The sequence below is a fragment of the Apostichopus japonicus genome, chromosome 10, assembly GCF_037975245.1.
Source record: "Apostichopus japonicus isolate 1M-3 chromosome 10, ASM3797524v1, whole genome shotgun sequence".
Taxonomy (NCBI): Eukaryota; Metazoa; Echinodermata; class Holothuroidea; order Aspidochirotida; family Stichopodidae; genus Apostichopus; species Apostichopus japonicus.
The window spans coordinates 17769411-17785739 of NC_092570.1; the positions used below are offsets into that span (position 1 = coordinate 17769411).

Consider the following 16329-nt stretch of genomic DNA (forward strand, 5'->3'; position numbering starts at 1 on the left):
ACCCATAAGCAAATTTGGAGGACTTTTGGACACAGTGTGGATAATATTAGTTTTTTGCTTCATACTGACAATTATTAAATTAAGTAGGTATGGATTTGTGATGTATGAAAATGACAGGAATGATAGCACCATAGTAGTATATGCCATGATTAGTACTGAAAAGGTACTGATTGTATGGTAGATTTATATGGTATGCGATTAGCACTATACAATAATGTGGATATCACTGCATGATAACACGGACTGTATGTGGGTAGCACTGTACGGCAGAAGTTGCAAAACTGTAAAGGTATAAGTGGATAGCACTGAGTGGATAGCACAAGTGTGTTACCTTGATCGCACTGTATGCATAGCACTGCGTAGATATTACTGCTTGGGTAGTACTGGGCAGATATCACTGCGTGGATAGCACCACTGGATACCTTGATCGCATCATGTGGATATGAATGCACCAGTTGGTAGTTACTGTGTGGGAGCCAGTGACAATACAATGTACAATACTGTACAATGATACAATAAGTGTGGCACTAGTGTGTACCATGAAAGACACTACATTGGTCATACTTGGTGGGTAGTCTTATTGTATTTGAAAATACCATCTGTAATAATGGGTAAAACACAAAGGTACATTTTTAGAAATTCTACATGGCACACACCTACACTTAACACATTTGGTATATTTATAGCCTATACTGCTTCATTGTCCTTTTCAAACCATAGTTACTTACAGGTACATGCAGAAGAAAATCCTTCACTGCAGTATAGACAAGAATCCCTCTACATGTTGCATATTATAATAATAATCGTAATAATAATAATACTACTAATACTAATAATAATAATAATAACCATAATCATAATAATAATTATAATAATTAAAATTATGATAATAATAATAATACGGTGGGTTTAGCGCCAAATCAGAAACAGGAAGTAGCTGCTCCTGGCGTTTAACAATACAAGTTAATTGCAATCAACTGAACAAGTACAGAGATGAGTCTAAATAGATAACTCTTTATATGATCAATACCTTGAATGTAGTGTTAGTGTACATGCTAGATTATCTACTTTGCATTGCTATGGAGTAATATCTTTGGAAAAGGCCAAAAGGGCAAAGACAATGTACTTATTGTACATCATTCAATCCCCCCATCCTCCCCCCCCCCACACAACATAGTACTACTTATGCAGTATTATCCACACAGAGCAAATCTCTGTGCTCTTTCCATTGCAGATATCTACATCCCAGTCAATTTTGCTTACAATTCTTTCAAAAGTTTGTATTTATCTTGTGTTATCTTTCTAAGAAAATAACCCTACAACAACAAAACACTGCAAGAATTGTGAACTGATCTTTGTACAACTTTCTACATATATTGATCTCTATTAAATACTAATAGCTTCACATTGGCAGCCATGACACTATAGATGTTAATAGTCCTGCTGATTTCTGAGCAAAGGTATTTCCTGCTCCTAGAAGAACCCGACCACCTACATCAATCAACTCCTCTCGCTAGCAGAGATTGTCCTGGCAATGTCATGGGGAGAGCTTAGGTTGCATCCTTCCTTTAAAGGTCTTAATCTGCCAATACCACAAACCACAACTTGAATAGGAACACAGGGTAGGAATTGCCATTAATTACCCAACAGTTTCCTTATACTAGGGCTATTCAATACCAACTGTTTCCATTACGATGTAAAAATGTTTTTGCGCTACTAGTATTTCAGAGGGAAAGTTATTGTGGTGTTTGTTAAGAATAAAGTAGTTTACCTTTGTTTGAACATTCCACTGATCTTGGTTGGATGGACCTCTCTTTTGATCTGCTTTTTTACTTCCTTAATATATTATACAAGAAGAAGAAGAATCAGCATTGATTTTGAAGAGTTATTATAGTCAGAGAGAGAACTTAAAATCAATAGGCTAGCTCTGCTAGAAGCACAGTGACAGCTGCTAACACTGAGAGTAATTACTATAACATATTACAGGACTTCCTATGAACGATGATGAAGACTTGAAAGTTACAGTTTGCATTGGGCAGGAAGTTTGCATATAGTATACATGTGACAATGCCATGTGATGTTATCTTCACAGTTCACACATAAATGAACGGTACACCTCATCAATCTAATAAAGAGATCATGTGGCTAATAGATAAATATCACTCATGATTCATGACAGAGCTCTTTTTAATGGTAGTCAGTATAGGCACCAAATTATAGCACGCTATAATTGCTAGAAGTTTTCAAAGAGTACCTTCCTTGAGGTCTTAATTATAATGGTTATTTTAATGGAATGTATTTTTATACAGCATTAACAGACCTACCTAACTAGATATTACCATTCATTCAGGTGAATCATTTGGTATGGAGTGACTGACAGGTCTTATAATTAAAAATACAAATCAATACTTCATTAATAATATGATTTGATCTATTCTCATAGACGTACCCCTCTTGAAACATGTTAAGATCCTCATAAAACGATGACACAATCATTCCTGCTTTCCATTGTACCCGAGTTTCGTGTACTAAAGCCTGTAATTTTAATAGTAGTTATGACTTGTGGGGACAAACTTGTGAAAGGAAAGTCTGCCAAAATTTGCCATTCGTCTGTAACAAAATAATATCTAGAACGGAAATCATAATAATACTATCCCTTTCCATTCTACATGTATGTACAGTAGCCAGAATCATGTTCTAGAATGCACAGCACGATAACATCCTTGAAGCTTAAAGACAGGGAGTTGCTAAAATAAACAGTTCTTAATTACTTCCCCCAAAGAACTATTATAACAACAACAAGCACATACTACTACTGTACCACCTTGAAGGCATTTAACCATCATTGAGATGTATGGAGTTGTCTAATTCAACCCTCCTCAATAATTGGTGAAAAACTGATATAGGTTCAGCATATTCATGCAAGAAAGTATACTTTTGATCAGTGTTTAGCAACTTTTGGATGCATACATGTATGCTAACATTTGAGACCTGCATCGATCACCTTTAAATGCGAACACTCTTGACATAATTTCTATGATTTATTCTGTGCAGCCATATCAGAAAACAAAGAATGGACTTTAACAACAGAGATGTGATTTCTCAGTCATACCTTCTAAAACACCCCCAGGTTTCCCCATCCATCCCCTTGTTACCCCTCTCCCCAAACTAACTGCAATAAATAACTACACAAGTACACAACAATAATGACAGTTCACCTCATTCAGAAACTAAACTGTTGAAAAGACAATTCAATAATAGGACCCACCTTTCCTCCATTTGTGACCATTACCTAACCTTTTAAAACCTAGATCAATTACAGGTTCAAGCGGGTCGCAAGAGCTGTCAACACAAATTGAATCTCACAGCTGGGTATATTTTTAAGGAATTTCATAAAAAAAACTACACACGGTAGCCTTACCCCATGGTTCTGTCAAAATATACCATTTTTTGTTGTTGTTGATTTTGGCAAGGACCAAGACTGCATACATTATGCTGCTGAATGATCACTGTGCTAAAACTTTGTAGAACTGCACTTGGTGTAACAAATATTTACTAAGCAGTAGTATTCAATATACTATAAGCATACAATATAACTGCCAAAACTGATACATACTGTAAGCAGTATAACTGCCCAAACTAATAATATATGTACAAAGATTGTCAATAAACAGCTTTTTTTTTCCATTATGAAGACTCATACTAATATCAGATGGATATCATGCTATCCATCTTTCGTCAGGGTATCATAACGAAACTGTATATTTTTTAATCTCATGGAAAAGACCAATTAAAAAGAGTTTACTTTTCAGTTTTCATTTTAACAGTATCTGTGATCTGCAAACACCTAGCACAGGAAGTAAATGTTAATCTTCATTTCCTGCTAAAGTCTGAAGGTTTCTAAACAACTAACATCATACAAGTGATGCAGCACTGTGTGTGTGAGCAGTACCTAAGAAGCCCTGGAAATAGACTGTACAATTATTTACAATTTAAGCAACTTTTGTGGAGAGTACAGAACTGCATTTCAGCATTTAAACTACAGTATTAACGCTACATATTTGCACTGAGTTTGCTACAACTCTAAAGGAAAGATTAGGTACCTAAAATCATGTCCTATTCCAATCCACCAAGAAATTTGTCCAAATATGTAAGAGTTTGCCAATAAAAAAAACGATTAAACACTACATGGAACTTGTGTGACACAACATTTTTCTGTGTGAGATTTAAATTCAGATTAATAGTTTAATAGTTAGGAGTGCTCAAATGGTTGTAACCATGACGATATGTAGTTTTAGATTATGAAAGGGATATCTGTGTTTGAATGGTTGTAACCATGACGATATGTAGTTTTAGATTATGAAAGGGATATCTGTCGTTTGAGTGAATGCTACAGTCAGAATAATAAACAGGACACTTTACAACTCTCAACTCAAGAGATAAAGTTTTGTAATGTTGGTGAACCATAATCACAATACTGTTACAATTTGCACCAGAGCAAGTCAGTGACATGGGAGGTTGTGGATTCAACCACTGGACAGCCAAGGCAAGACAGGTTTTCCTCGAGAAGAAATCCACATATTCCCAATTTGAATGGTCCTCCAAATTCTTTACAAAATCCAATCTGAAGTGCAAGTATTAAGCCATACAGAGCTTCTCCCACATGTACATGTGGCTGTAATCTGTTTCCCTTAGAACCTGTTTTCTTTGAAATGGTAGGATTATCAACAATCAGTCTTCACTACAATACATGTTGCTCTTCATACATAAACCACAAGTGTTCACAATGAGTGAATAACCTTTTATCACTAAAACCATTCCCTGATTCAGTGCAGTTCAAAGGTCCTTCCTTTACACAGGACTTCTAGTATACACAATGTTTGATTTGAAAGAACAAATATTCTTCAAGTGAGACTCATGATAATATAGTTAATACTTGTGGTATATACTGTTTGAAAAGCTAAAATAAATAAGATCTAATTAGATACTTTCCTCAGATAACATGGATGATGAAAATATGTACATATATCCAGATGCTTCCTTAATCTTTGAGAAGAATGAACATCAGATAGTAAGTAATCAGATATTTTTATCATGACAGCTAGGCTTGGGCATAGACACTAGAAATAACTATTAGTATTACCATGTGAATAATGCAGAGAACAGATTCAGCAAAGTTTGGAGTCACATTTACACTCGCTAATTATCTAATGATTCTGTGTTAAGGAAATAACCTGCAAAGAAAAGATAGCTAGCCTTCCACTAGTTCTGATCTCATAATACTGTAGTAGTGGTACTGACACTGGTAGCCAACAAATGATACTTGATTGCCTAAGATTTGCATTCTAGTAGACAAAATTGGTAATGGGTCAAGCCTTATTGCCATGAGGCCAAGCCTGGGCTGTTGACTCTAACTTGTTTGTTAGTGTTACTGTTAACTTACTGTTTAGTGTTACTGCTAGTTTTAGCCTAAGAACATGAATGGTGGGCACAATGATGATTGCATTCGTTGCTTTTTTAATTTCATTTAATACTCAGACTAGTCTAACACTCGTCTTGAATGACAAAATAACTAACTTAAATAAAATAGGACATATTACAAACTACAAATACATGGGTTTACTAGGCTAATACTAGTCCAATACTGGGCTACGTGTAAAATTAGGCCTAAGTAACGGTTATGATTGAATGTACAACCAAGTTCCTCCGAGACCCGAGAAAATGTATTCATAATCCTCTTACAATTAAACACACTGGTGTTGCTGGGAATTCTACATTGCTACACTTACCTTAAATTTCGAATCAAGACTGAGTTAAGTATCATGTATCTTCCATTTCCACATTCACAAAACAGATATTTTAACTTGAAGCAGGTACACGTCCTTGGCTAGCTGTGTATATTCCGTTTGTAGTATGATAGAGCAATGGGCCAACTGGTACTACAGTATAAGTACGTTCGTGTACTGTGTTACAGTACAGATTACACGCAGTCAGTATTATGAATGTACTCCGGACCACTCATCATAAAGTTATGCAATGTTTACAAGCGTTAGCTTGAAATCGAGGGCGCAATGTTTGTATCGTGGAGGCAAAATTCAAGCGCTATTTATTGGTAAGGATATGTGAACCGAGACTCACACAATGTTCACCGAGTCTCACACAATATAAAGAAGCTGTATCAATGTTAAATACGTCACCATCGTCTATATATAATTGAATCTATTAGTCATTTCCTTTTTTAACGTAGATTGATATATTTGAAATGTTGGGTCCTGCTATTTTTCGCTACTTAAAATGGCGAATTCTAGCTTTAAATCATGTCTGATTGGACAGAATGAGTAATCCACAATAAAATTGGCCCAAATCAAAGAAGCAGTGGTGTCTCCAGATATTTGGGAGGGGAGGAGGAGGGCATAACATGCTGAGAAATATTGGGGAAGGGGACAAGGGGCACAGAAAGTGGGTAATGCAAATGTATGAACTGGATGCAAACTTCCTTTGAAGGGTACTACAATCAAACTGCCTGATTTATTTTTCCCTCCGCTCAGAAAAATACAATGTGCCATTGCTAGGTTGGGAACAATGAAGGGATTGAGTTGACGACCTCCCAGTGAAGTCATAATACCAGTTGAATGTACTTCAATAATGGAAGGATATGGTTCAAACTGTGGTAAGGGGGAGGGGGCACAAACATTGATGGACAATTGCCTTTGAAGTGAGGAAGTATACCTCAAAAGCCCCTTATAAAATTGGAAAATAAGTTAAAGGGAATAGACTAAAATTAGAAATGTAATAAACAGGCTATCAGCAGCCTAAAATCCAAAGTCGGCTGAGCAAATTTAATAACTTCAGTTAAAGCTAAGCCAACAGAGCATAAAATATATATATATATATATTTTATATATATATATGTATATATATATATATATTTTATATATTTTATATATATATATATATATATACATATATACATATATACATATACATATATATATATATATTACACAAGTGTGAAACTTTTAAGAAATGTTTTGTCCCATGATAGACTTTCACTTTGAACATTATGCAATGTCTGAGTAAGCTGAATGAAATTGTTGAATATTTTCTGAAGTAAACTTTCACTCTATGATCTATTGAACATTGACACCATTTTCTGCAACACTGTGTATGATGGATATTTTGAGCAGCGATGTAAGGTTCATGATTACAATGTCACATGGTTTTATGTATAGAATATGATATCATTGAGATTAAGGTGTTGTATTTTGATCGATGAGATCATCACCATGACGATATTTTCAACATCTAGTCTTGATGAATGCAGGTGGGATGTCCGGGACGGAGCCACCAGCTAAAGCTTTCCGTGTATCTCTGTCCTGTTTAGAAGGATGAAGATAAAACAACGTATGAAATAAAAATTCAACACCTCGGTAATAAAGTCTTGCATATCAACTAATAGCTGGACTAACTTAATGACTGGTACTATTTTAAACAGATGCTCAGATCATATTTTAACTTAAAGAGAGCGGAAAAAAGTTTGCCTAGAAGATGGTTTGAACAAATCACCTGTGGGTTAATTCTGAGGTAAATGCCACTCAGGTAACCGGCTCAAATCCAGTTCTCGCCAGAGAACTCTGTGCACTTCTGAATTTTTCTTACAGTTTTTTTACTCACTTTTCTATAATTCATTCACTTATCAAATATATACTGGATTGAAAGCAATCATTTGCCTCCCCCATTGCTTCCCAAATTGATTCCTCAAATTTATGGCATTTTGATCAGAGTTTCAGTAGCGTGTGCATCGGTTGGGCTTCAGTGTGTGATCGACACCCTAAGCCCCCAACTTCCACTTGCATTTAATGCTCTTATCTCTACAGCTTTAGTTTTCTTGTTTTCTGAATTGCTCACCAATTTCCTGGCGAGTTCTCTTCTCTTCTGTCGGAGTCTGACCACCAACATCTTATGGACGCCGAAATGCCTTGAGAGTTTAACGTGGAAGGCCTTGACACACAACCTTGAAATGGTAAAGCCAAGAGAGAAAAAATAATAACTTAACTGTGGTATAATATGAAATGGAAGGAGAAAAAAGGGTCTGAAGATTAAACTTCATCTCATAAAACCGTCAAAATGATGAGGGCCTCCAGGATAAATTGATAAGATAAGAAGATCAAACTTCACAGAGACTGAACTGAATCAAATATTTGTGTTTATAAAACTATTATATGGCCTTCATGAAAACTTAATCACATCAAATTATATAACACTATTTTATTACTGATTAAAAAAAATTAGCAATGCTTGAAGGAACCATTGCACTGAAGCATGGGTTGATGGATGGATAAGTGGGTGCAAGAAAAAGATGCATACACTCAACACTGAGTCATTCCACATATTATCAAATTTTAGCTTGGTGTTATGTTCAACAAACTGTTATAATATGTTGCTAACTTCAACCTCAAGTTACCTACATTGGTTTACCAGTAAATCAGAATCTCTTCCACAAAATAATTTTCTTTCAACAAGAAAACCAAGAGGTTTTGAGATTCCTTGGCATCTAAATATTACTGTAGGTTCATTGTGTACACTTGGTTCCGACCTTTTATGAATATTAATGTAGCATCAACACAAATGTTGTTCCTTGCTATCAGCTCAAGTTTGATGAACAAATTGATATTTTAAAGAATTTGCTTTAAGCTCTACCACTCATTAATATTCATGCCCCCTCATTAATAGTATTGGGGTAGAATTCCGACTTACAGCTGGAAGGTTAGGGGTTCGACTCCTGGCCGGGTCATACTGAAGATTTGTTGAAAATCACTCTAAGCCCCGCCCACTCATTAATATTCATGATATTAGCACCAAAATAAATAGGGATCGTCTACTCATGATGGGTAACCTATGTACCAAGAATGAGATCAATCCACCTTGGGATTGCCGAGAAAACCTAATTTCAAGCTTTTTTGCGAAAAACAACACTTAGCCCCGCCCCTCATGAATAATAATGAGATTGGACAAACTGTCACCATATTCATATAGAGGACTTTCCTCTTGTACCACCAAACCAAGTTCCATGAAAATTGAACTTACGGTTGCGAAGATATTGACATTTGTTGAAAAGCACTCTAAGCCCCGCCCACTCATTAATATTCATGATATTAGCACCAAAATAAATAGGGATCGTCTACTCATGATGGGTAACCTATGTACCAAGAATGAGATCAATCCACCTTGGGATTGCCGAGAAAACCTAATTTCAAGCTTTTTTGCGAAAAACAACACTTAGCCCCGCCCCTCATGAATAATAATGAGATTGGACAAACTATCACCATATTCATATAGAGGACTTTCCTCTTGTACCACCAAACTAAGTTCCATGAAAATTGAACTTACGGTTACGAAGATATTGACATTTGTTGAAAATCACTCTAAGCCCCGCCCACTCATTAATATTCATGATATTAGCACCAAAATAAATAGGGATCGTCTACTCATGATGGGTAACCTATGTACCAAGAATGAGATCAATCTACCTTGGGATTGCTGAGAAAACCTAATTTCAAGCTTGGCGTCACACACACACACACACACACACACACATACACACGCAGTCATGACCGCATAGATTCCTACGGCTACCGCCAAGGAATCAAAAACAAAAACAATTATCAACAACCAAATCGCTTGATCTTGAAATGGTTATAAATTTATCGATTGTAACAGATAAATGAAGATTAAAGTTTTTTCAACCGATGACATATAAGGAATATTTTGTATTTACAACTGAGAGGGTTTCTGATTTCTTGAAATCCTGATTGTGTTGTCTATTTCGACTGTGTTCATTGAATACAGGGATGTCATTCGGGATATCATTTTGGGACATCACCATGGCAACCATAGTAACCATAGTAACCACAGTATAATCAAGATACCATGGCAACTCAGACACCTTTTGCAAACAATGTTTTGTTTTTGTTTTTAGGTACAGACTGCTAGATGAGTCTGCAATTGGGTGGAAAATGGAAGCAGAAGTATTAGTCATTGGTGATTACTCTACCATCTCATTGCAGCCAAGCTGACCGGAAACGTTGATTTTTCCGACGTCCCTCGCAGTACCTTCTTAACCTTGAAGTAATACGTTGATGCAATATCCAGAATCATTCCTGTGAAACAACCATCGATCAAACATCAAGTCAAAATTGGTGGTAAATTTATCATGACGACATAAGTAACTCATGTATAAATTACAAAAGCTCAAAGACGAATTTGCAAAATTTTAGGGGGTTTCTTTGCCAGCCAAAGTAAACATGTGGTTCTTTGTTCCAGAAATCTCAAGCTCACATGGAGGTAAATATTTAATTGATAGTAAATGAATTATATTACAATTGTTAGCTCAAAAGGGGATGTGTAAGACCCTAGTGTTTGGCCAGCATAAGCGATCATAGGTTAGTTTGTTCAAGAAATTCCAGATTCTCGTATTGCTGTCAATTAGTACCAGGTTTAAACATTACATTGTCACACATGATGTTTGTATTAAAGATATATTCTAGTAGTCAGTGTATAGAATCTATAATGAAATGTAAAGTTTTACATCATAACACATTCTGATGGCCTGATTTATCACAAAGGTTTTTTTACAAAAATTTTGTGACATTTTGTAAGATTATGAGGGAGTATGATCATTATAGCAATTTGAGGCTAACGATGTCGTTTGTTTTCCTCCATTGTTTACAAATATTATGTAAATAAGAAGGGAATGAAAAACATCATCTAAGAACAAGCCTGTTACAGAGTAAATGGAAAAGTTGCTGTCTGCATATTTTCAAGTTGAGTTCAAATTTTAGTTTGGAGGCAAATAATCATTTGTCTAACTAATTTGACTGATGATTCAATAACAAAACTTAAAATACGATAACAAATATGTAACTGGAAAAGATTAAATGTCTTGCAGAATTTATTTTACAGCTTGATATGAAAGAATGAGACAACTACTATATAAAATATTTTTGATGCTTAAATCCTTGTTTGAATTGTTTAAATGCTATAAAAATTCTGCATGCCAAACAGTTTACTCCTTACAACCTTCATTTCTCGTTTAATGTGTTTTTGTTTGTTTTAGTGTTGATTTTATGGCTATGATAAACATTTAATGTTAATATTTTTGTAATTCCTGCATACCAAGCAGCCTGCTGCTATCCTGTTGTCTGGTATGCTGTGGAAGAGCCTGAAAGTAAGAATGGAACCTGAATGCCGTAAGAAGAAGAAGGTGGTAAACGTTCTCAATAATCACCCCGGGAGAATTAATCTGAAAAGGAAAGGAAGAAAGAAACCACGGTGACTAAAAACCAAATGTTAACGTCATCTCCTCATTGAATTATAAGCTATTAATTCATTAAGCACATTTCGTCACTTAAGAAAACCAGAGTAAAATGTTCTCATTTAAGCTAGGTCCTTCATACTATTACCGTGCTTCGAGTCCCTTTTGTCCATAGGTGGGCACTATTGAAATTGTAACAAAGGCAGATAACATTGAAGGGGTTAAAGAAAGGCGAGGCATTTATAGTTCAAAGGCACCATGTATTAGGGGGCAGCACAATATCCACACCATTGGAAGTTGTTGCACTGTTGCCGAGGTTACATTGTGGGGATTCGAAAGCAGAGTTCTAATGAAGTTGTCCAATGGTAGTTTAATATACATATTAAATAAACTGACTCTTTGCAACAATTGAGTAAGCACTAATAATTTCATTTTATTTTCATTTTTTTATTTTTTTGATCATAACATTCAGGTGATAATAATAAGCACATATAAAGTCACAGAAATACAAAGAGTTGTGAAAGGAAGTGCTCTTAAAAAACCTTAATGGCTTAATGAGTAGAGCACTACCTATAATTAACAACGAAAATATACAAAAATAATATCTATATGTAATAGTGTTTCCTGTTCATGAATAATTGAGCACACCATCAGTTTTGTCAAAGGTACATTCAAACCCCAGAAAGCATGGAAACTACCTGTATTTAAGTACTTCGGATGAACAAATTACTTACCAACGGGTCGATAAATATTACTAAACCTTTTGACCTGAGTAATGCGCTGAAAGTAAACATATAATATCCATAAATTGGGTTAGAATCTCTTAAATACAAGCTGAAGGGTTAATTAACCACATAATAAACTTAATTAGGCATTGTTTGTTCTAAATTAATCATGGTTATTAGTCAAGTCTGTATAAGTATCAAGTCTGTATGTGCTGTTGTTAATTGTTTATGCTAAACTTTAAGAGAGAGAACCCAATAACATGAAAAATGTCAAACTCTATAATACATGGAGATTAAACTGTGGCTTAAAAAATCTCGAAAGGCAAAAGTATATTGCATTTTTAGTTTCGTAGCATTCACTACTCTGGCTATGATAATCTTAAAGCAGTAGTCTGCATTGTTTAAGTGATCCTTAGCCAGCAAGACCTGGAGTTTTAGAAAAACCTGGCAACAGAGGGAATCTCGTAAGAGTCTTTCAGCATTAAGTAGCGCGCGGTGAAGGTAAAAGTTAGTTAGTTGTTGATATTCAATGGAGGGGTCTTTGTCTCCTACAGTAGCAGGAACACTTGAGACGGAAGCTTAGGAACAAAAAATGACCAACTTCAAATACAAACTAAATTTGACATAAAAATACCTTTTTAAAAGAAAAATTGTTCAACAAATTTCTCCTCTGCATATTTTTATTATTTCGTTAATTAACAAACAATTATTAATCATCCTATCATAAGTTTTGAGTTCATCAAGATTAATAATTGAGAAGGACATTCATGTTCAGGATGTTTAAGATTTCTCAATCCATCGACTAAGCTTATTCACCAACCATCCCAGACTTATTAGCAACAATGTTGGAAAGACCTTAATACCCCTCCGTTAATGTTGCAGCAGTTCATGATAGTTATTAAGTTTCTTCAAGGAAGCTTGTTCATATCAGAAAGAATAATTTAATCTCCCTACCAGTTGCTGCATCGGATGTGAACATTAATAAATAATATTAATAAGATCGCTGTAAGGCAATGACCGTATGTAACGCAGATTAACATCTGTCGTAAAATGTGAGTGTCTCTGCAAGTGAGTCTTTTTCAACCCAATCAAATCTGTGTTTGATGAGCTGTAAAAATGATTAATCCAAAATGGTGAGGAGATTAAATTATCCTTCGTGATATGAACAAGTTTCCTTGAAGAAACTTGATCATAACTATTATTAATTGCTTCTGAATTTTATTTCCTCTTATCAAGTCAGTCTGTCTCCCACTAAATCAAACTCTATCAACAACATCAACAACCAAAGATACTCTACTTGGGGAGCTATAAAAAATTATAGCACTTTTTCCAAAAATTGGGCAAAATGTATCAAACTAAGTGAATGAAGCATAAGTATCACTAGACTAAGAGATTCTGTGAAGTTTACATACTTCATAAGACTTAAATGAACACAACATTCCTAGGTACACTTTCTGTCCTACAACCAGTCTGTGTGTAAAATACCAGATGGTGGTGAAATCAGCCTCTTTATAACTTACTGACCGAGTTTGAACAGTCTTAAACAAAGCATTCCTACTTCGTAATACCGAGCAGCCTAAGTAACTACCCGGCCGTTTCTCTTTAAGTTAAAATGGCGTCCGACTCTACCATACTTACTGAGTGAGCGTAATTTTCATCGCATTAATGATGTCATCTGATGTAAATGAGACAGTCATGCTGTATCTGAAACCTATAAATGAACATTTAAGTCAATCCATTAGTCATAAATGTCAATTAATAAATGTGAAACTAACTCTGCCCAACATTTAATATATGGCTTTCTCTCTCTGCAATGAGGAAATATGAGTAATAAATATCTAGTTATCAAAGTCTATCTCTTTATCCTGTTCTCCAAATCCTTTGGAGTTCTGTTTGGTGATTTTAAATGGATACCAGGGTAAAAGTGGAAGCAAGTTTAGCTCTGATGAATGGATTTATTTTTCAAATATGAAATTATATTACACAGGTAAATGTTTATATTGTACATGAATATTCAAAGATAATATTGTATGTTGAACCACTTCATATGATCGGAGTATGAAACACATTGACTGCTCAGTACAAATGTCCTCAATTCAAGTTATTTTCAAAGCGAAAAACAGAACAAGCAATAGGTTCCGCCAATTTGTGACGTCAAGAAATATCTATATACATATATTTGTGACGTAAAGAAATATCTATATACAATTATTTGGATAAACATAACTATTGTTAAAAGTCACAGGTCTTAATATCTACCTCTTCAAAGATCCACCGGGAAAATTATCCAAATAAATCAACGATAGAATACTCTATAATGAGATAATCTCTGCTAGTCCCAAGACGCCATCCTTCCGAACACAAAATTAAAAACGACTGCACTTGCTGCTGGCTAACATTTCTGATTTAAATATGGACATGCAAGCCTATAACATCATCAATTCTTACTTCTCGTGTGTGATAGGCTGACCGAGGGAAGAGGTTGTTTTTGCACCAAAGTTCTGCTCTGGATACAAATATTAGTAATCCAGACCCACAACTTCCATTAATCTTTCAAAGAGAAAGTTTATGGTTCAGCTGAGGCGTGGGAAAGGCTCTTTGAGAGATATTCCATTTTCCAAATAGAGATACACATCAAGAGATGATGCACAGGAAAATGATGAGGAAATTATAAGCAAATTTATAAATTGTAACATCTTTCAAACATTTTATGCTTAAATTTTGGAACAACATTTCTGTTGATAATTTTGTTTCAGTTGTTAAAAAGAGGGGAAAAAAATTAACTGGTCTAGAAATTAATGTTTTTGGTAACATTTTGGAGTAAAAAACACTGTTTTTCACCAATTTCTTTAGCTTACCACCCAGCTGTCTTTGACTTACTTGTGGATTCATATCGCTGATAGTCATTTCTTACGTCCAATGTTTTTGTGTTAAACAGGAAGCCACACCAAGGAAACCAATCTGTAATTATTATAAAACATAAAGGTCATATTTGCATTAATGTCTCAATACAAATTTTGAGGGTTGAAAATTTTCTTTAATTTCTGAACTTTCAAGAGGTGAACAAAACAAAAAGTTATTCTTTTTGAGTACTGGTACTTTGGTAAAATGCTGGAAATTTAACAGCAAGAAAGCTACCTTATAAGAAATTTAAAATAAAATAAAACTGTTAGCAAACTGCTTATCCACTAAAGAGCCTGTGTAGGAGAACATATAAAAGTAAGAGGGCCTCACTTTCAATCCTAGCAGGATCTTCTTCAGAGGCTGAATGACAAGTATCAGTAACAGACGAGACAAATACACACACAGAATACATGTTACATGGTTACATGTTACATGGTTACATGGTTACAGGTTACATGAGCAGGGTGAACGCAAAAGAGAAAGATTATGTAAGAGGATTAGTAGACAAGGGATGGAGAGGAGAAAGAAACCAACAGGGAAAGAGGAGAGGTAGGAGATAATCTGTAGAGGGACAAAGAGAGGATTAAGGGAAGAGGGTAGGGAAAGCGATTCACCTGTTCTTGTGTTTGACTGAATGGAGAACAAACCTTGTGCAACTTGCTGTAGCTGTTGATCGTTGTATACATAACTGAAGTTAGTAAGCGTCTTGGACGGGTTGATATGGCAACCAAAAATTTCTGAACATTCAGCTGAAGGGATGACAAGAAAAGAGAATTGAATGACACATATATGTGAAATACTGTCGATACAAAACACATCCATACATTATAGAGTTACATAATGATATGGTAATACACTTGGCCACACCATAAACTAACCCCCTTTATTAGAGCGAATAGATTTTATAACCAAATATGATTCTCATATTTTCACTTATTCATATTTACTGGTAGAGACAAATGTCTCGGCAGAAAGATCTTTTTCAATGTCACATCATCACAAATCTACCTTCAGTATTTTCTTTTAATGATAGTAATAATTTTAACAACCTGAGAATAAAGTCTCCAGAAAGTTGGTAGCGATGTCCAGGTGAGGAGTGACAAGAAAAAAGTCATCAATAAGCCTCATCAGCAACTGTCAAGAACCAAAAAAGAAAATGGATTTATTGATGTCATATTCATATTTAATTTTCAAATGTGATCCAGATACTTTTATCCGTTTTCAGCTTGTGACCTCTGCCCGACCTCACATTTAACATGTACCAAACGATATATTAAAATTCTTCTACATGAAATCAAATAGATTTATCGATATATTATGATAACGCCAAATATTAGGGCATCCACTTCTGACACGAGCAGCCTCCATTTGAGAAAGGACCATTCT

At 35.0% G+C, this 16329-nt stretch overlaps 2 protein-coding genes and 1 long non-coding RNA gene across 4 annotated transcripts in view; 1 reads left to right on the top strand and 2 right to left on the bottom strand.

Moving 5' to 3' along the window:
- LOC139974839 (heparan-sulfate 6-O-sulfotransferase 3-B-like) overlaps positions 1–5992 on the bottom strand; it is an 84536-nt gene extending 78544 nt beyond the window's left edge. The window contains exon 1 of the mRNA XM_071982308.1: positions 5790–5992. The gene's annotated coding sequence lies outside the window, so the exon portion shown is untranslated. The remainder of the gene's footprint in view (positions 1–5789) is intronic.
- Positions 1774–10110, top strand: LOC139974841 (uncharacterized). Its single transcript, XR_011795577.1, has 3 exons — positions 1774–5071; positions 7878–8023; positions 9980–10110. It is a non-coding gene; the product is annotated as an uncharacterized lncRNA (long non-coding RNA).
- The window catches only part of LOC139974838 (uncharacterized), a 31837-nt gene continuing 22477 nt past the window's right edge, over positions 6970–16329 (bottom strand). For both annotated transcript variants that reach the window (XM_071982306.1, XM_071982304.1), the window contains exons 21-29: positions 15993–16077; positions 15591–15692; positions 14920–15000; positions 13678–13750; positions 12049–12094; positions 11176–11302; positions 10055–10160; positions 7909–8014; positions 6970–7376 (exon numbers count right to left, since the gene is read on the bottom strand). In XM_071982306.1, coding sequence (XP_071838407.1) covers positions 7299–7376; positions 7909–8014; positions 10055–10160; positions 11176–11302; positions 12049–12094; positions 13678–13750; positions 14920–15000; positions 15591–15692; positions 15993–16077 — 804 coding nt within the window. In that variant the 3' untranslated portion in view covers positions 6970–7298. The remainder of the gene's footprint in view (positions 7377–7908; positions 8015–10054; positions 10161–11175; positions 11303–12048; positions 12095–13677; positions 13751–14919; positions 15001–15590; positions 15693–15992; positions 16078–16329) is intronic.